Source organism: Haplochromis burtoni, unplaced genomic scaffold (assembly GCF_018398535.1).
Source record: "Haplochromis burtoni strain Fernald_Lab_line unplaced genomic scaffold, NCSU_Asbu1 Contig_114, whole genome shotgun sequence".
Classification (NCBI taxonomy): domain Eukaryota; kingdom Metazoa; phylum Chordata; class Actinopteri; order Cichliformes; family Cichlidae; genus Haplochromis; species Haplochromis burtoni.
In genome coordinates, this window is record NW_024582475.1 from 312,513 (window position 1) to 339,524 (window position 27,012).

The 27,012-nt window shown below is 39.0% G+C and overlaps 1 protein-coding gene across 2 annotated transcripts; it reads left to right on the forward strand.

The window, feature by feature from the left end:
• Positions 1-1,384: 1,384 nt before the first annotated feature.
• rasgrf1 (Ras protein specific guanine nucleotide releasing factor 1) lies at positions 1,385-26,991 on the forward strand. Of its 2 annotated transcripts, none has more exons than XM_005928684.3 (27): positions 1,385-2,273; positions 6,718-6,824; positions 7,053-7,200; positions 9,380-9,472; positions 9,547-9,800; positions 11,448-11,527; positions 11,641-11,834; positions 13,428-13,537; positions 13,819-13,937; positions 14,386-14,546; positions 15,223-15,286; positions 15,557-15,699; positions 15,799-15,881; positions 15,968-16,216; positions 17,659-18,029; positions 18,135-18,254; positions 19,594-19,764; positions 19,847-19,953; positions 20,170-20,282; positions 20,387-20,456; positions 21,118-21,221; positions 21,304-21,388; positions 21,487-21,684; positions 21,771-21,850; positions 21,948-22,065; positions 22,146-22,214; positions 23,612-26,991. In XM_005928684.3, exons 1-27 carry the CDS (start codon positions 1,998-2,000, stop codon positions 23,702-23,704), a joined length of 3,780 nt encoding a protein of 1,259 aa, XP_005928746.1. In that variant the 5' UTR covers positions 1,385-1,997; the 3' UTR covers positions 23,705-26,991. The 2 variants fall into 2 exon arrangements, with proteins under 2 accessions (XP_005928746.1, XP_005928747.1); XM_005928685.3 differs by having other exon boundaries at positions 1,386-2,273; positions 20,387-20,447.
• The last annotated feature ends 21 nt before the right edge of the window (positions 26,992-27,012 follow it).

Consider the following 27,012-nt stretch of genomic DNA (forward strand, 5'->3'; position numbering starts at 1 on the left):
TTTTGTCTCTGAGGCTCCGAGACAAAAAACTGAGCATCATTTTTGATTTAATCTCCTGGAAACTAACACACATATCATTTTAGGAAAGACTTCACTGATCCACGGAGCAGGGTGGACTGAAAATTCCTAAACACAAGGCAGCCCTGGTGTGTTGTAGCTTGACTCAGAACGTCTACACTAACAATTCCTGCAGTGTTATCAGCTGCTTGCGTGTGTGTCAATGCAAATCTATTCAAAAACTGGGCAGCTCTAACTGCTCAGTCACAGCACATATATGCAATGGTGGGTCAGTTATCAGAAAAGCTGTCATCACACGCTTTCTACTTTCACATCTAAGCCAAGGATTCACTGATCACTTTTTTACATTCAGTTAAAATTTAAGTGTGAGTGGCTGATTGAAGAAGATTGGGGGGGTTGTTGAGGAAGATGCTCCAGGACCTAAAGGGATTTATGGCAGGGTAGATCAGAGATAACAATGAAGATGGAGTAATAAATAAATCTCCTCTCTAAGAATTAGCTGAAGGACTGACAGTGGGAGATTACACCATGTGCCTTTTCAATGAATTGGATGCTCAAAGATGTGTATTAGTTTTATTCTTGAGCTTGTTTTACTGTCTGGCTCATTACCACAGAGACACACAAGGGTGGAGTCCAAAGCTAGGAAGATCAAAACAAAAAAGGGGATTGAACCCTTTGTGCAGGTGATGAAACCCCTGCTTTTAATAAAGCTATAAACTAGATGGAAATTTGCACATTTGCACAAAAATTTGCACAATATAACACATCTTTACATGCTATGGAATTATTTTAACTACCATACACAAACACACACAGGGATGTCCTCAGTCCTCAGATCACCATAAATTCTGTTTTTATAGATGCTTTATTTACATTTTCAAATTATTAAACAGTAACATCCTGCATTCTTTTATTTTTACTACTTTTCATATCTTATAGTTTAACCTGTACCCGTAACTGAACATGAAGTGAATCTGTGACTAGAGCATATTTACAAACAGAGCCTATATGACACAGCAGAGGATGCTGGCCAGCAAATTATTTTTGACCTACTTCCTGTCATTGCCTGCATCCTGATTTACAGTACTTCAACTTTAAAATGCAGCAGCTGATCACATTCAGACCACACGTGCTAGGACCATGCTGAGCAGCCATTTAAGTGCAAATAAAATACACCATATATTGCTTTTTTGTGGGTTTTTGTTGTTAATATTTAAAAGCAATTTGAAAGCAATTTAAAAGCAAAGCAATTTCTCGCCTGCAGGCGCTAAAATGTGCTCATGAGAGTCAAAGAGTAACTTTAAGTGTTGCATAAAACCACCTAAAGCTAGAAAATATGTCACGGAGAATGTAGGTGTAGATTCATCTGCAGCCTAAACGGCTGCTCTCCTCTAAAGTTGTTGTTCTGTTTTGAAAGCTTCGTATTTTCCATTTTCCTCTCCGCTGGGCCTCCTTGATCGTCTTGAGACGAAACCCAACTTATGCGGCATCTCGTCGAGACGTCCCTGTCCAGGGACCTGAAATCTGCTTTCCCAAGCATGCGTCACGTGACTTCACCCAGCACTGCCTGGCTGAGCACCAAGCCTACTGGTTTCTGGATATTTCATGTGAGAAAAGGACAAACCTCGAACCCCTTTTCCTCTTATCGTTCAGTCTGAGACAGTTTTGGGGTTTGTTTGTTTTTTTTTTACCTTTTTACCTCATCTTTCCCCCCCACACCATCGGATAATGTGGACCTTCAAAGCGCTCGGAGTATGACAAAAGATTTTAGGATGCTGGACTTGTGCTCCTCGTTTTGTTTTGTTTAGTTAAATGCCAACACGGTGAATGCGTCGGACAGAGTGGACAAGCCTGCTGCTAGAGGTCCGCATTGAGAAAGTCAACATCTTGCCTTTCTTTATTTGATTTTTTCCCCCTGAGCGACTTCAGAAGGATGTAACGACCGATCCACCTTACGCATCTGAAGTGTCCTCATCAAAATGCAGAAGGGAATACGACTTAATGATGGTCATGTCACCTACCTGGGGCTTTTGGCAAAGAAGGATGGTACAAGACGAGGGTGCTTGAGCAAAAAGAGCTCAGACAACACGAAATGGCACACAAAGTGGTTCGCTTTGTTACAGAATATGCTCTTTTATTTTGAGAACGAGTCCAGTTCTCGACCCTCGGGATTATACCTGTTGGAGGGATGCACATGCGACAGGGCGCCTTCACCTAAACCTTCGCTGTCAGCCAAGGAGTGTTTGGAAAAGCAGGTACGGAGAGCGTGCGCGTGCGATCACGCACAAACAGATACACACGCACCGTCTTTTTCTGCTTTATTGTTTTGCAGACTTCCAGCTTTAAACACCAATGAGGTGCAGCAATACATGCATTATTGTTTTTTCTTTTCTCGGATGCCTCTGAACTCCCCAAGCGCTTCTCTTATACATTCATTCTTCATATATCGCATCGCATGATGACCTCAAATCCAGTGCAGCAGAATAGCATGAGGTTTGCTGTATTGCACGTTATGTAATCCATGCATGACATTAATGATGAGGTAACAATATTAACACCTAATGATGTTACGGCAGCCCTGGCAGTAAGCAATGTGGTGCAGTGTTTTGCTTTGGGTTGCACCAAACCTGCGCTCGACCTAAAAAAAAGAAAAAAAAAAGGGGGGGGGCTTGTAGGGTAGTTCAGCGGTGCATGAGTGCATGAAATGCAAATGGATTTCTAGCCTCGTGAAAACGATGCATTTGCATTTTTGGTTGGTCTCATATTTTGCTTTTTGACTTCCAGCCATCATGTTTTTGACGTTTCAGGGCGGAGAGTGCTATATCCTACCTAATGCCCCATCCAATAAAACGTGCAAAAAATAAGAATTAAAAATAAAAGTTGTGGCCTCAAGGTTTCCATCTTGTGGTAATATTTTGAAATGACACTTAGGGGTCAGGAAACAGCAGGGTGCCCGTGATCAGTCAGCACTGATCTCTGTGTCCTGAATGAAATGGTTCAGTGTGGAGTGTAATGCTGGAGGTTACATTTGCATTAAAGGTGACAGCTGTCATATTTTACCAGAGCCTTTCACTCTAAAGTAGGCCATAAGATTTTTCAAATTTGAGTCCAGATAACTGCAGATGAAATATTTATTTAATCCTGCTTGATTTCCTCTGGCTCCTTGTTCAATTATTTTAGGGTGGAAAGGTTAACAGGCTTGTTAACACCGTTATTGTGATTAAACAGTTGAGGAACACGATGCTCCAATGCTGTCGGCTTTCCTTTGCTCACTCCAGGCTCTGTGCCTGACTCTGTAGGTAGGGCTGCAATCCAATGTGAGTCCAGGCTCTTCCTGTGAACAGCTGCCCTTGTGCTGACAAAGCAGAATGCATGCACACTGGTAAATGTTGTGCTTGCACAGTTGCTTTAAAAGCACCCCAAAGAAAGAAAAAACCCTCCTTAAAGATAAAAAAAACCAATGTCAGCAGTGCTCTTTTACGACTATTGTGCTGATTTAAATATGACTGCAAGCTCACAGACAGATAACATCTCTGATTCCTGTGAATCCTGTTTGCACAGTGCAGCAATATGGGGTGCACTAATATCTGATATCTGAAGCATTGCATCTCACTGTATACAAAGATTTTAATCAGGAGAAATCACCTGCATCTCCTAACCTTACCTATAGATTTGTTGTTTAATGGCAGCATTTTAGCAACCTGCCATAATCCCCACATTACATTTATCCTGACATGCAGTTAGTGTGAAAATGATAATGCGTTTGAGCCCGAGGTTTCTATGGCAACCCTTATTTGCATCCTAAAGAATGATGCAGTTAGAAGAGGCGGGGTAACAGCGAGGAGAGAAGCAGTGTGTCTCATCTCTCCTATTAATGTGAGCGCTATCTGAGCTAAATTTGTTCCTCGCAGTACCTTGGAGGGGTCAGGGTCCAATTATAGAAAACACAGTTTGCTCACACTGGGTAACAGCATCGCATCAACCAGTATCACAGGCAGCCTCTGACGGCAGGATCTAAACTGTAATGTAAATCAGGGGCTCTGATTAAGAAAAGACATTCTGGGGTCAGTGGTGTTTGTAATTAAAACTCGTCATGAAGCTGAAAGAAGGTTGAGTTCTAACTCTTCGGTCTAATGGGTATACATTAACAAAATATTTCTGCAATAAAGCTGCTTGTCAGTCAGAAGTAACTCGACAAGGTGTAAAAAATATTCTATAATTTATCACAAAATGCCTAATTAATTATTTACCACTCACTTATGTACGCCACACAGCAGGACTGAGAAGTGAGCTGCAAATCCGCATCTAAATTAACTTATCTGTATACAGCTGAAAGTAAATGATAGACAAGCCTTAGTGCTGTATCGCATCTCATACCTGTTTAGATCAGTAACAATATTTAAAGGTGCTTGACTGGGACATGAACATAAATCAGAATAAATACATAATGCTTAACATGACTTCACACCAGACAGTCTTAGATAGATCATGAGGGAAAACTACAACAACATACATGCCTCTGCCAGAAATAGATTTTCTTTGACGGTAGGATGAATACCTAATGAATGTGAAGACTGAAGAGCAGTCAGCCGTGAATAATGATCAATTGCATGTTGATAGGTGCCTGTTGAACATCTGCAGGCCAAAGATTAGAGTCTGGTCAGACTCAGCGTGGCTGGAACAGTTCAGAAGAATGATGACAGTTCAATTAACTGAATTGTGATGTTGATTTTATATAATAAACTCTCATCTAAACAAGTGTTTACAGGTAGAATATGTAGATATGAGATTGAAATAAAAAAAAGAAGCAGCTGATTCTGAATTTTAGTATTGTGTACGGATTCTCTTGAAATATTAAAATAATCTATTATAAGTTCAGTTTTACAATCGCATTTAAATAAAAACACAGAAATATTAGCAATTAAACATATCCTGTGATACTACCACAATTCTTTCAGCTGATGAAGAAGATGTTTCCATTGTATCCTAACTGTTCATTTGTGTTTGGATATATTGTATACTTGAATACTGCAAACAAGCTAGTGATATTCAACAATTCAATGCCCACTGTGGATAGTTATGCAGCAGTCAGGGATAGGTGTGGACAAACTGGACAAACTGGAAATTAATTAATTAAGAAGATCTAAGCAGGTTTAAGCAGAAAAGTTAGCTAAAAATTAGACAAACGGATAACCAGTATTAGATAGACTAGATATTAATGATTACGATAGATGACTAATATACAAAAAGATGATACATGGTTGAAATATTGAGGAAAATTGCTAACGTATTAATTGTTAGCCTTAAATTACAGATAAACTGCAAAATAAATTTCCAAAAGTTGATTCTGTTCATCTGGACGTAGCGTTTTGTGGCGTTTTTGTGGGAGAAATGTTTTGTCACTTGGATGAGTGACAAAACATTTCTCCCACAAAAACGCTGGGTCCAGATGAACAGAATCAACTTTTGGAGATTTACTTACCTGGATGATTGAGCATGCATCAAGATGGAAAATAAATTCTTGAGCAATAGACTGATAATTATGCTAGATTTTTTCTGCCATTAAAATAAAAAAAGAAAGACAGACAGAATGAATGTCAGGCAGAGCTAAGCTGAAATTTAGGTTATCTCAATATTTTAGGTCAGATGCCTTCCTTTTTTTATTTTTATTTTTTGTATTAACAGAACAAAAATAGTGGCAGAAACAAGCTTCCATAGTTAGCTGCTAGTGCTAGTAGAAGTTGAAATAGTTTGCTAACAGGACAAACTTGAACATTGGGTAAACATAAATGATAAACAGAAGCTAGTTAGCTAAAATTACATTTAAACTGATATGTAACTGAATTAGCAGTTGAAGTGGCTAGATAAAAGTACAGAGATGTAGCCGAAATACTTTGCTGGGTAAACATAAGAATAGATGCAATTTTATACACAGTAAATTGCTGTTAAATAGAGTAGTAGCTAAAAGTAGTGGCTGAATAGCAGAAATAAGAAGTTAATGGTTATTCTAATTGATAAGTGGTACTCAGAGGTATCTGAGATATTCTAAGTAGTAATATACAATCACCTTTTATTGTAGTTTTTTTGTATAAAGGCTAGGGAAGCTGGCTAACAGAGGAGTCACGTAAAAGCAGCCAGAAGTATTAACTTTTTAACAAGCAGAATTCAGGATCTGTAACAAAACGAAAAGCACAAAAGCTCTTCATTTCACCAGTCACAACCAGTACAGCGTGAAAGGGAGAATGGCGATCTAAAATCAAGTGACAGTGAAAAAAACAGCTGTGAACAACTGTTCACAATGACTGGAGTTGCTAGGAAACAGGTATTGCACAGTTATGTAATTGGCCGTGGCTCCAGCCTCCATGTCTTGTGGCATTTCCTCCTGGGAACCAGAGGCATCCCAGGAACTGAGCTGGGGGAGGCTTCCCTCAGTGTGCTCCATCAACTGCACTGGTGGGCGAGGAAGATGTGGCTTCCCCAGGCTCTGTGTGGTTTTTAAATCACCCACTTGATGTCTGCGGCAGCGAGGCAGTGAAACAAACAAAGCAGAGGAGAAGCTTCAGTCATGCTACTATATATAACAGATTTATCCGAAAGGTATCTGATAACGAGTGCTCCTTCCTGCGCGCAGCATGTGCATTGTTGTTGTGTGTTGGTTCTAACCGGAGCTCCTCACCCTCTCCTCGCTTTTTGTTTCAGTACTATTTCACAGTCAGCTTCAACCACGAAAACCAAAAGGCCCTTGAGTTGCGCACGGAGGATGTAAAGGACTGCGATGAATGGGTGGCTGCCATATCACACGCCAGGTAAAGCCATGCAAAGGCATATCAGCGCATCAGATGGTAAATTAGTAAAAGTTTCAAAAGTTTGGTTAAAATTTGAAAAACTTCACGGAATAACGCTTTATTTATAAGAAAGTCCTCGTTGCTTTCTTGATTTATTTAGTGAGACGAGACAGTGTGCAATTAGATGACATTCATCGCTCCAGCTGATATACAAAACCATGTGGTTTGTGTGTTTTCATGTTTTTACAGTTACAGAAACTTGGCTACAGAGCATGAGTCTCTCATGCAGAAGTATCTTCATCTGCTTCAGATTGTGGAGACGGAGAAAACAGTTGCTAAGCAACTTCGACAACAGATAGAGGATGGGGAAATAGAGATTGAAAGGCTCAAGTCAGAGGTAATATTCACTGTGATTTCATTCTTAGTACTTCTCAAGAGTAGGAATGTAAACAAATACTCGGTCATACATGCTAACCCCCTCCACTTTGCTCATCCTCCTCAGTCAAACCAAAACGCACCGTCAGCTAAATTCATTTATTCCAGTAGAGTCCTTAAAGAACATTTCCTGTATTTATTTTCAATTACATTATTTTATTCTTGGACTCTGCTAGGCGTGATTCACAGTTACAGTAATCCCTATTTATGATATACTGGGTCATGCCCCCTAGTTCACCCTAGCAAATGTTGGATTTTATTAAAATAAAGGTACACATTTATTTTAATTAATAAATATGTATTCCTATTTATTCATATTATATATTCTGTATTTATAAATGTGTATATGTGTATATATGGTATATTTATGCTTATATCCTTGCTATCATTCCCCTTTATTGGATCTGTAACATGCAACTTCTGTTGGTGCTGTGCTACTGGAAACTGAATTTCCCAGAGAAACCCACCCGAGGGATTAATAAAGTTTCATCTAATCTTCATCTAATCTAATCTAATTTCAGCACAATAGCATCAGCAAATTCTTGACAGTTCCTTAAAATATATTCACATCAGTCACATTAGCTTCACTTTGTATTTGGTGGCCAGTATGGTCTGCCCTCCACTGTTTGAGACCCCCTGCTTTAAGACAGCTTTTTTCTGATTGGCTGTGCCTCATAAACTAAAGATTTAAGCAGCACTTTTGCGGCTGAGAATGACATCGTACAAGCAACAATTATAAAAACTGAACATTTAGAGCAGTCTCAAACCAGGGGGTTTTGGCTCATGGGCTCATACTTGAGACTTCAGTGTCATGCATATTGTGAGTATTCACCACTGTCACAACATATATGACAGAAAATAGGTCAAAGCCATTGTGTTTCATCAACATCTGAAACTGTTAACTGTACAGGGCACGTCATAAGTACTACTTTCAATTATTTACATTACTTCTAGTTTTTAGAGTAATATTCATGCATTAAGACCTAAAGAATACTCAATTATGAGCTAAAACTCATTTCCTTGCCGTTACCTGCTCCTATTATTGTTTCAATATCACGTATGGCATCTAAATATTAAATGTTTAAAAATAATTATTGATTACCTATCTTTAATATGAGAACCACAAATTTATAGTAGATCTAAATAAGCTACACATGTCCCCTCTCAGGAGTAACTGTTTGGACAGTTTGGGGCTTTTTATGACCTTACCAGCACCCTCAATACTAAAGGGAGCATTGTTAAAATATCCAGGATTTTGTAACTCTCTGTCTGGATCACAAATAGCCCAGGATTACAGGCTTTTCCATCGTCAGGCAAATGTGTGGCAGTCACACAAAATATCAGTCAGACCTGCTGTAAATAGACATCCTGGCACAATAGCACTACATTATAACTGATTCTTACTTTGCACTCTCATTCCTTTCCAAAAATTTGTCTGCTTTCTATCCTCGCTCCGACCTGCCAGCTCAACAAATAACAGCTGAGCCAGTGGGAAAACGATGGATTATGCTGATTATTGTTCTGTTTGTCTCATATGCGGAGACTAGTGTGAGAGGACAGAAATGAAAGCACGCCCCCCGTCGCAGAGAAGAATCATGTTCAGGCCAACCTCTCTCCACTTTGCATCTCCTTTCAGGAACAATGCCTTCAGTAGGGCCATGTCCCCAGCTGTATTCTTCAGATCCAATAGTCATTTTACTTTAATGTGCAAATGTGATGCTTGAAATTGAATTAGGCCCTGAATATGCATGGACTATGCTTCATGTTGCATCTCTACTATGAAATTCAATGACAATTAACTCTCTCTGTCTACAAAGCCGAGTCTGGGTTTTTTCTGTTTTATTTTTTTGGCACTCTGTCTACCGCCCAGTCAGCATACACACAGGACAGTTTGACTGATACATATTGCATTAAAATGATCAACGTTATGACCGATGTAAATAAATATTAATCAACGCTACAGAGGAGCAGCCAAGTGAACACAGCTAGTTTAGTCAGGCTAATGTTTTAGTGTTGACAGTGCTGACAGGTCCTGTCCTGTCGATTCAGTCACTTTGTTTACATGCTGTTACAGTAAGTGAGAAGAAGAGGAGTGTGTAAGTGGGAATGACTGGTCTTTTTTGTGGTTGCTTCCGTGACAGATTGCTGGGCTGCTCAAAGACAACGAGAAGATCCATGCCAGCCCTGCGGCCGCTCCAACTGACGATGACTCTGAAATTAAGAAGATCAAAAAGGTAAAGCAAGCAGTCTGAACTTCTGCCTTGATTTCATGCATTTTCATGTTCTGAGAATGCACGGTCTATTGCAGGTCCAGAGCTTTCTGCGAGGCTGGATTTGCAGGAGGAAGTGGAAAACCATCATCCAGGATTATATCCGCTCGCCTCATGCAGAGAGCATGAGGAAGAGGAACCAGGTGGTGTTCAGCATGTTGGACTCGGAGGCAGAGTACGTCCAGCAGCTTCATATTCTGGTGAACAACTTCTTGAGGCCGCTGCGCATGGCCGCCAGCTCTAAGAAGCCTCCCATCACCCACGATGATGTCAGCAGCATATTCCTCAACAGGTTGGCTCATCCAGAGTTCTTCTCTAGATAAAGGACATAATCACAAGGACACATACATACAAGCCTTCACTTCACAGTGAAGAACAGCATACTGGCAACCAGATAATAATGCAAAACCTGATGATTGTTGGCCATAGCTTTTACTTTTTTGCGGTTTTTATGGCAACCAAAGCTTTTTTACTAAGCAACAAAAAACAAAATAAAATCAGACAAAAAAGACACACACTGGTCACACTGACCTCAAACGAGCACTCGGGCAAACACAGCTTTCATAGAATTTTCCTTGTGTCTATTTGTTTTTTGTTTCTGCACCTGTTTGGTAATTTCTTGGCATCATCCAGTCAGGTTTGTGCCGAGTTGAGAGGAAAGGCACTGCTGAGACACTGGTTATGCTGATGAGGAAGCACTGTGCAGTTCTGGTCATCATTTTGGCACAAATCTGAATTTGTGTTATAATACATTCAGATTACCTGTTATTGCAAATGCAGACATGGGGCAGTTTATGTGGCTTTAGCTGGTACACCTTAAAAAAAACTATCTTTAATTTAAATTTTTTGAAAACTTTGAAGCTATTGTCTCATCTGTCATTGGTCTATAGAATTCAGGCCACAAACAAAAACCAGAAGGATCAGGTACCACAATTCCTGCCCCTTGTCTACATATTCTGCATATTCATGCATAGATATCTTTTAATAGATTACATTAGTTGTGAGCGTTTTGCCATGCATAAGTTTTAAATCTACTGCAGAATGATGCATCTGAAGCATTAAGATACTTTTTTAATTTTAAAATGGAATATCATCTGCATTAATATACTGGTAACCTCAAGTGCCTGAATTTGTGTTTGATAAGTGAGCAGCTTGCAACAACTTGTAAAGAGCTACATACTCCCTGTGTATTGGTTTGAATCTTCAAAGCAGATCTCCGTACATTTAATGTGCAATAATATTGTAACAGATTATGTAGAAATCTTATTTGTTAGCAGTAATCCTGATAACAAGTCTGTTAAAGTAAATACTGGTTCAGTGTGTTGTTTAAACACTGTAAGAAATAAAAGTCAAAATGCACAGTACAACGCCCAAACTAATAGAATGAGATCAAATAAATGCAGTGTGTATACTGGCTCAGAGCGACATACTGAGCAGTAAAGAGAGGTTTAGGCCTCTGGATATTATCAGTGGTCTAAAACCAGAATCATAAATGTAAATACAATAATGATAAATGCAGATTACAGAGGCAGAAGCACCATGCCTGGTTTGAGGAAGAGTTATTCCTCATAGAATTTGGATCATTAATGTTTACTTTTGATAAGACACCTTGGATGACAGAGGATAACAGTCACACCTCTTCAAGCCCTGCACAGTTTACACACACCTGGCACAGCATGGATACCCTAGTTATTAATTATTTATACCTATGAACAATGCAACTTCTAAACAGTACACAACAGACGACTAAATTTCTGTGATTGTTTTTAGAACTGTTATTTTTTTATGGTCTTTTCAAGACATAAATGGATCTCTTTAAATATGCAGTCAAACGTAATAACTGCTCAGATTAAAATTAGGATTATTACTCTTAAAATCTTTATAGTCTGAGATTAGTTTCCCTAATAAATGTTTTTTTTCAATCTCTACTTTATTTCAGTGAAACCATCATGTTTCTGCATCAGATCTTTTACCAGGGCCTGAAAGCCAGAATAGCAAGCTGGCCAACATTAGTCCTTGGTAAGAGTCATGTCTTTGTTGAATTTCATTACTTTATTCATAATGCACTCATTCAGATGTTTGTCAGAGTGCACGTGATGAAATGTGATTAAAAAAGTTTGATGTGTCTGCAGCTGACCTGTTCGACATCTTGCTGCCCATGCTGAACATCTACCAGGAGTTTGTGAGGAACCACCAGTACAGCCTGCAGATCCTGGCACATTGCAAGCAGAACCGAGACTTTGATAAATTGCTGAAGCAGTATGAGGCCAAGCCCGACTGTGAGGAAAGGACCCTGGAGACCTTCCTTACCTACCCTATGTTCCAGGTTAGCTCATTTGTCTCACTGATATACACAGGAATAAAGGCAGGCCCATTTGTTTGCTGCATAGGTGCAGCCTGGAGCCAGCTTTTGTTGTTAATTTTGTGCTCTCGCAGCTTGAGCCAAGTTCTTTTCTCCATAAATGTCACCCTTGAGCCATATATTTCACCAACCTAAAACTAGATGCCTTTTGCTATGCCAATGATGCCCAGCTGTAGCGGTTTGCAAAGCAGTCGGCCACTTTGTTTTGCGATTGCACTGCCTGTGAGTCAAATGTAAACAAAAGGGTCATCACTAAAAATCTAAAAGGCAAAATGTTAATCTTTTCTCCTTTTCTTTATGATGTAGACTGTTCCTATGTGTCACCTATAAAACTGGTACAGTATTTATCCCTGTTAATCTCTAAGAAATACTTAATTACAAAGTAAAAGCACGTTCTTAGTGGGTGATCTTAAAGAGTAATAACTGAAATCCCCCTTTAGAATAGAAGTTAGACCCTTTTTATGCTGGTACTCCAAACTGTGGTAAAAATGCTTTAATAATTATGTAAATATGTTTAAAACCTGATTAGTCCACCTGCTACAGATTGAAATGATTGATTTTTTTAGTGATGAGGCCAAAAAAAGGTGATCACCTATCATCTGCAAGTCTCTGATCTGTCTTATTCCATCCTGCAGTAAAGCACAATCTTCACAGTCAAAGATTCAAAAAGACCAGTGAGAACTGGGAATGTTGAGTGCAGTCACATACAGCGAGGTCCTTGAAGAAAAACTGCTAGTACAAGTGATGTGAAACTGGTTCAACAGGTCACCTTTCAGTGTTAGAATGACCTGAAGCAAAGCAGCCAAAACAATACTGGAGTGACATCAGGCCAAGTCTCTGACTGTCTCCCGCTAGAATTCACCCCAGTATAACATCTTTAGAAGGACCGTAAGATGGTAGTTCGTGTGCACTTTTCATCCACTCTGCAGAAACTTGAGAGGGTCACCCACGAAGAATTGGCAAAATTGCTCACATCCAGGAGGGATTTGACTTCTCTAAAGCTGTAATGGCTGCCAAATGTTCAAAATGCTGCACTGAGTGCAACACATGAAACAGGTGACTACATTCTGAAGAGGCAGTAGCATTTATTAAAAGCTGTGTAACCAGATTTGACTGATTTCCACTTGAGCTAAACCAGTGTTTTCATTAATATTCTCTGGCCTGTTTACTGGACATTGTGGCTCAGACAGAATTTGGCTTCAAATATACATATTGTAGCATTGCTCATTAACAAAAGAATTAGCAGGCATTCGTCTGCAGTGTCTCAGGATGTCTTGATTATGTTTTCATGTCTATAAAAATGGTTGGTCTCGGAGCTCACGCTCCTTTCTGGCAAGGCACGCATTTTCCCCAACAGTCCACTCTGCTGGGGCCTGCTGCAGGCTGTGCTGTGTTGATAATAAATTTTGCTGATGAGTGTAGATTGTGCTCTCTACTGATCTTCTTCTCATCGTGCTGGCACATATTTATCCCTGTGTTTGTACGCTTGTGCTGTGCACATGAAAGATCTCGCAAGTGAGCACGACTCTCCTGCTGCTTTCTGTTCTGCGTCTCCAGATTCCTCGCTACATCCTGACTCTCCATGAGCTGCTGGCCCACACACCCCATGAACATGTAGAGAGAAATAGTCTGGACTATGCCAAATCTAAGCTGGAGGAGCTTTCCAGGTATAACCCATAGCCCCAGATGGGCATGGTATCTTATATGAGAGTAACGTCTTTTTAATTCATATGAACACAAATAATAGATCAGTCTAAAAGCTGTTGAATTTTTTTTTAGAATAACCAAAAAAGCATAAAGAGATATTAACTGTAAAGATAAACAGATACATTTTTTATTTAACCAAACATATAAAGACCCAATTTCAGCTTTTTTCTATTTGATGTATAAGCTCCAAATGAGAATGACAAAAAGGCGCTTTTTTTGTGTTGTTTTTGTGCTTTCTTAGAATAATGCATGATGAAGTGAGCGAGACCGAGAACATCAGGAAAAACTTGGCAATAGAGCGCATGATTGTAGAGGGCTGCGAGATTCTCCTTGACACCAGCCAGACGTTTGTAAGACAAGGTAACTCTCATCTTTAAGTGTTGTACTTTGGATCCCAGCAGACAGCAGGGTCACAACAGAGAGAGGTTTCCTGTCCCTCCACATTTCTGACAGCCAGATTTTACATTTCCGGCACTTTATTGTGCAGCGTGGCACAGGGCTGGCTCTCTCCTCCTCTCGGTCTCTCTCTGGGGAACAACACGTACTCCTCGCTATAAGAGCTTTTAATTTCTAAGTGTAATTAGACGGGTCTGTGGCAAACTGATGATGAATCTGCAACTGCAAATGTCAAATGTCCCCAACAGGCCGTGATGGATAAGAAAAGAGAAAAGAGACGTGGTAGATTATTATTCCTCTGTACATATAGTCATGTACAGAGGAATGTGCATATGCCTTTTCATTTTTGTCTACATGTGTCTCTTCTTTGCTCCTCCTTCATTCTGTTTGGACTCTTTTTTTCTACATAAAGGGTCCCTCATCCAGGTGCCAATGAGCGAGAAGGGCAAGATCACCCGTGGGCGACTGGGTTCTCTGTCTCTAAAGAAAGAAGGGGAGAGGCAGTGCTTTCTCTTCTCCAAGCATTTAATCATCTGCACCAGGGGGTCTGGGGGAAAGCTTCATCTCACCAAGGTGGGCCTGAGCTGCTGAGCTGGCAGCATCACAACCTTTCTGCAAAAGTCTGGGACACCTGACCTAAAATAAATGAATTAACCAACACTCGATGGAATATTCACTACATTTGCTCAGATACTGTAGGCTCATTAACATGTGTGAGATTAGCAAACCCCTCCATCCCAAACGTTTACTGAGAGGTTTTCAAATATTTTACATAATAATATGCCAGATTTTTATGAAACTGAACCCTTCTTTTAATACCGTCTGTGGTTTTTCCACAATAATCATTCAAAGCTGTTGCTTCTTTATGCAGCATGTATGAAGTCTTCATTTTTAGTGATAAGGTTTGCCCATATAAGAGATCCAGATGATATCTAAAACCCTTCTTTGTCCAGCTTAAATATTTGGAATAAAAACAAACTTCCTTTTATGTATTTAAACTTAAACCTAAATATTCTGAAAGGATAAACTAATAGTAAAGATGCCCTAAATAGCATCAGATGTACCTTTTTGAAGGCTTTGTGTGTTTTGCCAAGCTGAAGTTAAGGATACTTTGGAGAATAGGATGAAGATGAGGACATTTATCACCTCTATATATGAATGACACATATTTTTATGCTGATGGAACTGATTTTTTTTATGTATGCACTTCATTTACTACATCTACATGTGTATTGTATGCTGTTTGCAGAACGGAGTAGTTTCGCTTATAGACTGCACTCTTGTGGAAGATCCTGAGGGGACAGATGATGAGTGTGAGTGTTTAAATATTTTCTTATAGAAATGTGCTTCATATGTACTCTGTTTCATGGTTTAAATAACTGATGAATACTAGAGGATGCTAGCTTTGTTAGAACAAATGAAAAATAATGCTCCAGTAAAGGCAGGCAGTACTATGAAGTGCACTACTTGTTTTGGGTAAAAATCTGGCACTGTACAATCACATATGACATGTTTATGTCTTTACTGGCTATAAATGAAATATATAAGGAAAATGACAAAAAGTCTTTGTGTTTGCCTCAAAGCTAAATCAGACAAGAGTGGTCAGGACATGGAGCACCTGGACTTCAAGATTGTTGTGGAGCCAAAGGACAGCCAGTCATTCACAGTCATCCTGGTAGCCTCCTCAAGGCAGGAGAAGTCTGCATGGACTAGTGACATCAGCCAGGCATGTCAACGCACATCACAGTCTTCCAGCAGTCAGTTACAGAAATCACTAACATTTCCTCTGTCCTATTTCTTTACTTCAACTGCATGTGTCCTGCAGTGCATAGACAACATCCGCTGCAATGGCCTGATGATGAACGCCTTTGAAGACAATTCCAAAGTCACAGTGCCGCAGATGATCAAGTAAGCTGCTTCTTTACATGTAACTTGGTGAAGCTTCTCCCATTTTTTTTTTTTTTTTTTTAGATTTGTATCTGTTTTCTTAACAGGTCAGATTCAAGTCTGTACTGTGATGACGTGGACATCCGTTTCAGTAAGATGATGAACTCCTGCAAGGTGCTGCAGATCCGCTACGCCAGCGTGGAGCGTCTGCTTGAGAGACTTACTGATCTCCGTTTCCTTTCAATCGACTTCCTCAACACCTTCCTGCATTCCTATCGTGTGTTCACCACTGCTGATGTGGTGCTGGATAAACTCATCACCATCTACAAGAAACCCATCAGTGCCATTCCGGCCCGGTCAGTCACTTTACATTTGGACAGACTTGAATGTTGCAAGGTTGTTGACAGCGCTTACCACAGACAAACAAATCTTATTTGAAGTGTGTGGCATCCCTCCAGACCTTGCCAGCCTGCATAAAGATGAGATTGATTTATTAGGATGTGAAGCTTTGTCATCCTCTAATCAATGTGAGGCACATATAGGAACAAAAGTTCTGTGGTTATTATACAGAAATTTTTTTGTTTGTTTTATTCATAGAATTTCATGAAATTACACAAAACATGACAGGAAAACTATAAAAAGATATTGACCAATTTGATGAGATGGGTGCTGCATTTTCTTTCTTAATTGCTGGGTTTGTGTTGCAAAATGCATAAACTATACTTTTACACAGTTAACAATATATATATATATATATTGCAACTTAGGAGTCACTGACTTTAAAAAGCATTCCAAGCAACATCCAAATATCCATATTTTCCAGTGCTCTCATGTTAAATGAACATGGAGCTTGGTGGTTTGCTGTGTTTGTTTTGTTGTTTCTCGCACATCCTCCTAAGTGCAAATTCAGTCAGTAAGGTACCCCATAATTAATTATTTTTCAATAATCTTTTAAACTTGACAGTAGTGGTTATAGTTGCTTTCATTGTATGGTGCAAATTTAAGTTTGATCATGAATTAGAGGCTGGACATGTAGAGGGTGCAGCATGCGTGTAGTGTTCACGGGTATTTGTTTCTCTGTGTTTGTGTACATAGACACTGTATGTGACACTGAAACGATTAAGTCTATTGATCTTTTGAGCTTAGCGTGTGTATATATAGAGCTTGTTTTATTGGTTAAATCCAAACACAGAGACTTAGCAGATGTGGCACTGCTACAAGGCTATGGTGACTCTGTTTCACTGTATGTTATGTACATATCAGTGTGTATTGGTCCAGTCCATCCTGCTGGTGTGGGAGTGTCTCAGCCGGGCTCTGTCACTCTATGGCAATCAGCCTCGGTGCTGCAGGACCCCACCCTCCTGCAAAAGATTGCACTGGTGCTAACTCTCTGCTCTGCATGCCTAGAGTAAGGGCCCTGCTGTGGAACTCAGATCAGGGCTCTCTATATCCACACCCTGCATTATGCTCTCCCGTGGCGCTTGTCATGTCACTGAGAGACACCTACTCTTGGCTGCTTGTGTCAGCAGCGGCCATGCGCACTATCGCTCACTGTGCTATTTATGGGAACCTGTGAGGTCGCCAGGAGGCTGGCAGGGAGTGGGAGAGGGTTTTCTGAAACACTGCAGTCAGCCGAGACATAGTTGAAAAGAGACTTCTGGTTGCAGGGCTGACTTGGTTTGCATAAATTATTTCAGAGGTTCTGTTTGTTTAGCTAAGCTCCTAAAATATAGAGTATACTTAAACAAATAAATAAATACGTGCCCTAACGTCTAATGTTTATCCTCCCCTGATGCAGGTCACTGGAGTTATTCTTTGCCAGCAGTCAAAATAATAAACTTCTTTATGGCGAGCCACCCAGCTCCCCCAGGGCTAGCAGAAAGTTCTCCTCCCCTCCTCCTCTCGCTATTGCCAAGAACTCATCCCCCAACCGCCGTCGCAAGCTCTCTCTCAATATCCCCATCATCACTGGGGGCAAAGCTCTTGACCTGGCTGCCCTTAGCTGCTCCTCAAATGGCTATGCAAGCATGTATTCCTCCATGTCTCCATTCAGCAAGACCACCTTGGACATCAACAAACTGTATGTGTCCAGCCCGATCGCGAGCAAAATCTCTGATGAGGGAGAAGACAAGAAGGAAAAGGTGGACGACCCCTCGGCATGCAAACAAGGTGGGTGACTTGTAGCCATTCAGAGTACAATTTGAACTCTGCTTTGCTACAATAATGTCTTTAAAAGAGCTTAATACTTACTGCCGTTTGCTTGTTACAATACAGATCTCTCTGTACGAGAAGAAAGTGATAATGATCAAAACCAGAGCGATGACGGGGATCCAGAAGCTTCTCCTACCAAATCTCCAACTACACCAAAAAATATCAAATGCAAAAACTCCTCAGGTAGATTGTGTCTTAGTCTTGTACATGATTTAAAATGAAATGTCGAGCTTATAAATCACTTTATATTGTTACACTGGGAAATACTTGTGTTTAACCTAGCTACATTTCTAAATAATGAGATCAGGACGTGCACAAATAATACTTGTGTCAAAATACAAAACACACAAAATTCTGTTTCAACGAGAGCACATGTACCACACTCGCCTGCTGTTAAAAATCAGCAGCCAATCAGAAGAAAGTTGAATTAAAGTAAGCAGAGCTAAAGTGGCTTCTTTCAGAAAGAGGGCCAACACCAAGGCCCTTATTTATCCCATATAAAATAAGATTATTTTGAGTTTTGAATCATGCAAAACTGTTCACATAGAGTCTTAAGAACTAAAGAACTAGAGCAAAATACATTTGATTACACAGACAGATTAAAAAAACTGCAGAGTTACTCAGAGAAAGAAAATTCTGCCAAAAGTAATGACTTGTTGCTTCTTCTTTTTCTTTTAAGTAATCTAGATCCACAACAGTTTTTATCAGCTTATTCCTCAGCACAGGCTCCATGTCTTGACCAAATTTCATAAAATGTTGATTAACTGTTTTTGTGTAACCTTGCAGATAGACAGATGGCACTTGACAAAAAAAAAACCTTGCAGCTGACAATACTTGCCATCAAGCATATTTTACCATCTGTAGGAGAATGATGAATTGTTTTACTCTTTAAATAACCCCGTTTAGCCATATGCTGTCATATTTCTATCTGAAAAAAAAATATGCCACTGTGGAACATAAGTAACATGAAATATCAGTCGTTCGATGGTTATGAATATGTGGGGAAAGCCAACGCTTGGCTTCAGTAGGTGTTAGGGAAACTTGTGTCATAGCAACTACACTGAGAGCGTGTTTTCCCTACCGCCCCCAGTAATGAGGCTGTTTCACTGGAGCCAAGATTATCTTTGCCTTTCAAATCTTATGACAGAATTATACAATATAAGTTTTTAAAACGAAGCGTTATCTGGAATATGTGAAATAACTGGAATAGTGAGGCAATGTGTGGGATTATTAGCAGCCTATGATCCGTGTTCCCGGGATTTATACATCGAGGAGTGCAGAGAATCTGTTGATTCCTCTGTTATGCTGATATTTAGTGGCTATATTTAGCTGCAACCATCTTGAATATCAAAGCCTCTTGTAAAGGAAAGTCTGGAGGGAAACTTTTGCATTGGCCTGCAGTGCTCCCTAGTGGAGGTTTGTGAAATGAAAAAACAGGCCATCCAGCTTTATGTGTATATTGAGTTATAATAATAAATATACATTTACGGCTTGTATTTTTTTAAACTGTCCTTGTGTGTAGAGTTTTCCCTGTTTTCCTACAACAACGGCATGGTGATGTCATCATGTCGAGAGCTGGACAACAACCGCAGTGCTCTATCTGCTGCCTCCGCCTTTGCTATTGCTACTGCTGGAGCCAATGAGGGTACCCCTACCAAGGAAAAATATAGACGGATGTCCCTTGCCAGTACAGGTATATTCACCAAGAAAGTGTTGGGCAATTCTCTAAACTTTATTCTCCTTCGGTGCCTCTCATTTAATGTATTTTTTTGCAGGTTTTCCAACAGATCAGAGAAATGGAGACAAAGAGTTTGTGATCAGACGAGCGGCAACCAACAGAGTCCTGAATGTGCTTCGGCACTGGGTGTCCAAACACTCTCCGGTAACGCATTTCATAGCAGAGATGTTAACACAGCATCTTGGCATATTTTCTCCTTAACAGAGGAAAGAAATTGTTTTGGAAAATAACTTAATAAAAATTTGAGAATATTATCCACACAGAATAAAACAAATTCAAAACTAACCTCATGAGCAGTGATGATCAACGACAAAATCTACAGTTTTCTATCATCCGTGTGTGCTGTGTGTGCCTCTCTAGGACTTTGAGAGCAACAATGAGCTGAAAACGAAGGTTATTGCCTTTTTGGAGGAAGTGATGCATGACCCTGAGCTGTTGACCCAGGAGAGGAAAGCGGCAGCCAACATCATCAGGTACCGCTGAGTGCTGTTTGAGTGAAAGAGGGATTAAAAGGCATTTTACTGGGTCATTAAGCTGTACATCTTTCAGAGGTTGACCTTCTTTTTCATGTCATCAGGACTATAACTCAGGAAGATCACGGTGACAATCAGATCGCGATAGAAGACGTGACACAACTGGTAAGTGAAGTGAGTAGCTCCTGTTCGTGGCTCTATTTGAAATCAATCCTCTGCTCACTTGGCTGCTCCCATGATAATAGATGCTGAATATTTTTGATCAGTTATGAGACATAAATTCAGCAAACAATTAATGCATTATGTGATAGTTAGCAGATGGGATTCATTAGACTGGAATCTTGACGGTGCGTGAATTTGCACATATGTAAATGTTGCTCAAGAGTGACAAGCAGTGATTTCACAAATGCCACAAAGTATTTTTAGATACAGCTGCAGGAAGTGTAATCGAATATATTTATTATAATACTATCAGCTAGATGGGGGGGGGTTTTCTGCCTGAAAAGATGACAAATTCAAAAATAAATATTGAAATACAATAAAACAGTTAAAGATTTCTTTTGTATATATTTTGGTGTCCTTGATCACAGAAACTTTTATGAAAATAAGACAGTCAATAGCACATTTCAGTCTAGTTAAAAGTCATTTTACCAGCACTTGACAAATTGAAGATGTAAAAGTAAAAAAAAAGAAAAATTTAGAGGCGAAGGTGCATCAAAACCTACAGAAATACCTTGTTTGGTGGATTATTTATTGTCATGTTAAAGTCAAGTTAGCTAATTTAGATCATTTGGGATCTGTTTTATTGTTTTTTTGGACTGTTTGTGTCTTTCAGGTGGGAGGAGGGAAAGCTGAGACCTTCGAGAATCACTCAGCAATGGAAATTGCAGAGCAGCTCACTCTGTTGGACCACCTGGTGTTCAAGGTCATTCCATACGAGTGAGTGTCATCACACCACACAGCCAGGAAGCACGAACACACCAAACATGCTTCACTTCTTCTTTGTTGGTTTGCCTCACAGGGAATTCTTTGGCCAAGGCTGGATGAAGAATGACAAAAATGAGAAGACGCCGTATATCATGAGGACAACGAAGCACTTCAATGACGTACGCTCCAGTCAAAAAGAGCTCTTATCACACATCGAACCCTTCTATCCAAACGTAACATGAAGTCTAAACTACTTGTTTCTCGTTTTTTTTGTCAGATGAGCAACCTTATTGCCACGGAGATCCTCCGCTGTGATGATGTTGTAACCCGGGTAGCAGTCATCGAAAAATGGGTAGCTGTGGCCGATATCTGCCGTTGTCTACATAACTACAACGCCGTTCTCGAGATCACCTCATCACTGAACCGCAGCTCTGTTTTCCGCCTCAAGAAAACTTGGCTCAAAGTTTCCAAGCAGGTGCGTGTCTCTATATGCATTGCTGCTAGTCCCTGAAGTGCATGGTATTGTCACTGAACGTGTTCATTATCACCATTTTTTTCTAGACTAAAGCACTGATTGACAAACTGCAGAAGCTGGTCTCATCAGAGGGGAGGTTCAAAAACCTCAGAGAGGCTTTGAAGAAGTGAGTTCAAGGACATAGTTTCAGACTGGATCAACAAAGCAAACAAGCAGCACAAGTGGATGATAAGTGGTTTTTATTCTCTTTTTTTTTATTCTAGTTGCGATCCTCCCTGTGTGCCCTATCTGGGGATGTACCTCACTGATCTGGCTTTCATTGAGGAGGGAACGCCGAACTACACCGAGGACAACTTGGTCAACTTCTCAAAGATGAGGATGGTGAGATGTTAGGCGATTCCTGATATGAAAGACTTGCGCCAAGTTTGTGTCACTGACATCCTTGCTTCCCTTTTTTCCAGATTTCTCACATCATCAGAGAAATCAGACAGTTTCAACAAACAGCATATAAGATTGACTTGCAACCAAAGGTAAATTAATTAATCGCAAAGACCACAGAGCAGTTCCCAACCTCTCTGACCACTGACTACTTGAAGAAGCTATTTCTAATATACGAGCTGCAATCAAAAATTTCAGAGACTGGGCCTGTAGAAAGTAACAGTGGTACCTGAATTAAACCTGGGCAAAGGAAGCACTTGGCAACAGTGGAAACAAAAAACTCCCTTTTAACAGGAAGAAACTTCCAGCAGAACCAGGATCAGGGAGGGGCAGCCATCTGCTGTGATCAGTTGGGGTGAGAGGAGGGAGATAGAAATTAAATGCAGAGTGATGTATATACACACAGAGTGAAAGTAGTGTATTTTTAAGAACATTAAAAATACTGACAGAAAACTTCTTAAAGTGCACAAAGCATAAATGTAGAAAAATTGCTCTTGGTCTCTCCTGACCTAATGTGTTGTTTTTGGGAATGAACTGAACTTATTTCAGAATAAGAATCAGAATACTTTATTAATCTCTGAGGAAATTATGTGGTCACAGTTGCTCCAAGACAGTAAGAACAGGAAATAACTAACTTAAATTTGATAATACAAACTTACAAATTATAACAGAATAAGTCTAGCTCTAAATATAAATATCTCAGTATATTACACAAATTAAATATATAGTTGACATTGAGGTGCCCTTTTTATCGTATTGACTTTGTAATTTTCTTTGTAGATGATGTGATATTAAGCGTGTGGAGAATGGAGGAATTGTACAGCGAGTTAGCCACAAGCAGGAATGAATTCCTGTGTTCTAAAATTGACATTTGGTCACAGCACGGATTTGAGTTTAATGATGAAGTCATAAATAAAAGTTGGATAAAGTGGGACAAAAAATAGCAGGAAGCAGTTTATCGACATGCAAGGAGACACCATTGAATAGAGGTTAAAAAAAATTAAATAAGGTGCATTTTTTTGCTTTCATATAGGCACTCTCTGAGCTTTTTGATTGCATCTTGTAAATGCAAAGGCTAAGTTCCTCTATATCTTTGCAAAGTATTTTTTAGAAAGAAACAGGTAAAGTCCTCCAATAACAGCAAAAACGTGGGATGTTAGTTTTTAATTTTCAAGGTGGAAATGCTTCAAAGAGATAAGTTATGAATGCTTGGGACCCTTTTAGATATATTGCATAGCACTATTTTGCCCAAATAGTGATTAATGTTTTATGTTCTTGTTTGTATTATATTATTCAAATAAATCAAAATCAGGCCAAAGTAACTCATTAGTTCACATAATCAAAATTTACAGTATAAACATAATGATACTGATACTGAGGGTTGCAACTAGTAACTTGCTTCTGTTTAGTATTGTTTAAACTGTGAAAATAGTAAATATAATCAAATAAAAAAAGTCCTTAAATTTGCTTTTCCCCCCCCATATTCTAGGTAGCCCAGTATCTGCTGGACAAAAGCTTTGTTCTGGATGAAGAAAGCATGTATGAAGCCTCACTCAGAATTGAGCCTAAAGTGCCCAACTGATGGGGAAGGTGGCCCTCCATATTATTTTCTTTATTAATATTACACATCAGTTAACATGCACATCAACATTTGTATAGCTGTACATGCTTAAGATCTTGCTCCTCTGTACAGTAGATGTTTAAAGTTGTTTGACAACATAAAACATTTTAGTGTATATTTTTCCGTGTATGATTTTTGTTGTTGCCATTTCCACAATGACACCTGCTTGAAGGATTTTTTATTTTATTTCTATGAGTATTTCAAGAATAATAATAGAGGTCACTTTAGCTGCATGCAACCGTGTCTTCTACTGTGACCAATGACATTATTTTGCATCATGCCATACTGTATCAAATTTGCACTTCGAGCACTCGTGTTGCTGGCTGTTGTTCTCTTGGCTTGAGTTTTATTGATGACTGAAGTTCTCTGCAACCAATGTAGCATTGTAAAAAAAACTAAAACAAAAAAATACTGCATAAAATCAGGTAAAAGAGCACAGAGAATATAATTAAAGATAGACAACAGTGATCAGTGCAACTGACAGCAAGGTATCCAAAGCATATGTGTCTCTGTGCTTCCCGAACCAAAACAAGAAGGATTTGTTTCTTCATTTCTGCTCACTATTCTAAAGACAGGGGTTCCCAACTGTGCTTACCACACTGAATGTTTTCCTACAGTGTAACTGTGGAGCAGTCCAGTATGTCCAACCAGATATGAAAGTGAATACAAGGTAAAGGTTCTTGTTGAAGTTATTGGCTGAATGAGAAAAATGAATACAGTCCACAGGAAGGTCAACTCTGTGAGCTAAATGCTAAAATTTGCATGCTATATTTGCGAAGTTAACTGAACAACAAGCTCACCACTGTAGCTTAACTTGTTAGCATGCTCACATTTTCTAATTAGCACTAAACGTATATTGAAAGCTTACAGGAATGTTATTGGTTTTGCAAAAATCAGTCAAGTATTCACCAAAAATTGTAAATATTGTTCTAAAAGTTGGAAAGTTAATGGACCAGTTTATCCTCTGTTGTTGTTGAGACATTTTATTAACATCCACTGATGTAAATCACTAATGTAAGCTTTACCCTGTCGACATCATTGAAATCAGAAGCAAATGTGCTGAGATGTGCCAAAATATTTCAGGCTGAGTTGCGAAAAATCGCACTCTTGTTGCTAGAACCATCAGCTCAGTCTACATATTTATACTGATACATATAGCTGATACATATAGACCAAATGTGACAAATGGGACATGATGTGCAGACACAATCTGTACACACTTAATTACCTGTAGAGTTTTTTTCTTCTTCTTCTTTCTGTCAAGTAGTAAATGTTCTAAAGCTGGTAATGATAAACAATCCATAGGTTGGGAACCTCTTCTTTAAGTTAAGTTTAGCTATAGGATAATACAGTTTCCCAGTTGGCACACGAGGTGCCTAAAGTCTGCTGAGTTCACTTATAAGCTGTGTAACAACATAGAGTGTTAAAGAAGTGAGGTTTGTGAGGTTTAAGGTGATGGATTTGTCACCTGCATTTTTGCTACACTTAAAGTGCACCAGTACAGTTCAACGAGTTTCCCCCTTTATGCTTGAACTTTTTGGTCTTGACTTGTTAAATTGAAACTCATGGAAAAAAAAATCACACGCAGTGGTTAAGTGTTGTACCTTCAGGTTCGGGTTCTACTTCTGTAGAGTAAAAGTTTGTTGCTCTTCTGTAATCAAAAGACAATCTGTCCTTTTTGCTGTTCCAGTGATTGTGGAACATGACTGTATATCACTCTGTTATATGCATTGCTGTTAAAAACTATGATAAAATGTATGTGAATGACCTCTGCCTGCAGCATTCAAACACTATTTTTGTAGTAGTATAAGAGAGAGTGACCTGCTCTTTATATGAACATGGGAAAGTATTTTGTACTTTGTTGTTAATTCACTTCACTGAGATGCGCTGTACATTTTGTACATGCAACCTGGCATATTTCTCAATGTGGAACAGTGTAATCCTCTCAAAAACAACTTATATCACAAGCTTAACACAAAACGCTACAACAGTGTGGTCTTGAAACCATAACTTAGAGGTAGGAGAGCAATTCAAAGTGTTTTGCATTTATACTGTAATCCTGTCTATAACCATTTCTGTTAGCAGGAATATAGTAACGTAGTGCTTATTCTGTGAATATTTGTATGTATTTTTACTATGTATGTACAGTACACTTTTGAAGCTAATGTGGTAGGCATGCAACACCTTCACAGACAGAATAATACTATATACTTATACTGTATACACTTATAAATGCACATACTCTTATAAGGTATATAAACAAATAAACATTTTGCTGTAAGCAATACCCAATGGTATGAAAATTATCTTTCAACCCTCATGTTTCCACAGCTTAAGAAATATTCCCAGTTTTGTAAGGAAAAAAAAAGATTAAAAGAAGATGAAGAACATAACAACAAATAAACAAAAATATGTTTCCCAGTTACCTCTTGATAATAAATTCATTTTATCTCAGGGGCATTTTGTCTCAAGTGTTTTTGTAGATCTTGTATCAGTTGACATGCTCATCTAATATGATGAAATAAAATACAGTCTGAAAGTTCTTAGCTTTATAAGCAGCTCTCTGTCCTAGGAAGCAACTGTGCTCAGCGGCCTACCGTGATCCGGCAAAAATCCGGAATTAATATGAAAAAAATATTTATGATCACAATTAGAATTTTCACAAATGCACAAACTAAACATGACATAAATTGTTTTCTGATTCAATAAATGTTAAAATCCAAGTTGCAATCACATCATAACTTTCATGAAACCTGGGACCAGCTTAATACCTGGTCTACATTTTATTGATTTCCTTATTTCATTTACTAATATCACAAAAGACTTGGTAATAACGCAGGTCTGACTCTAGCAGTGAACTTGATGGCATATGTTTATCTTGTTTATTTATTTAAAAATGATTGCTTCAAGTCATACAAACCATATTATTTCACCAAAATATGCCCTTGTAGCGACATTCTTAAATGTAGACACATTAAAAAATATTCAAACACAGATTAAAAAGGAGGACGCTATTAAACATGTTTTATAGCATGCTCATGCTATAAACTGGGGCTAAAATATTACTAACAGATTATATACGTTTATTTTCCTGCTGCTTTATACATTTAGTACATAATTTCCATTTCTTTAATGCCACAATGTCACTTTAGCCACAGTTGAGACGCCGCTTATTTTATGTTTATTTTAACCATTTTGTACGAAGGCAGTTGTTGTGCATTGTGATGATTATTTATTGCAGTGCTCTCCATTTTTTAATAACTATAGCT

Excerpts from the sequence above, each read along its gene's own strand:
- rasgrf1 (XM_005928684.3), top strand. The coding sequence starts at position 1,998 with ATGCAGAAGGGAATACGACTTAATGATGGTCATGTCACCTACCTGGGG. Across the intron at positions 11,528-11,640 it reads CTGGCCAACATTAGTCCTTG|CTGACCTGTTCGACATCTTG; the intron begins GTAAGAGTCATG and ends ATGTGTCTGCAG. Across the intron at positions 21,685-21,770 it reads GGCTCAAAGTTTCCAAGCAG|ACTAAAGCACTGATTGACAA; the intron begins GTGCGTGTCTCT and ends ATTTTTTTCTAG.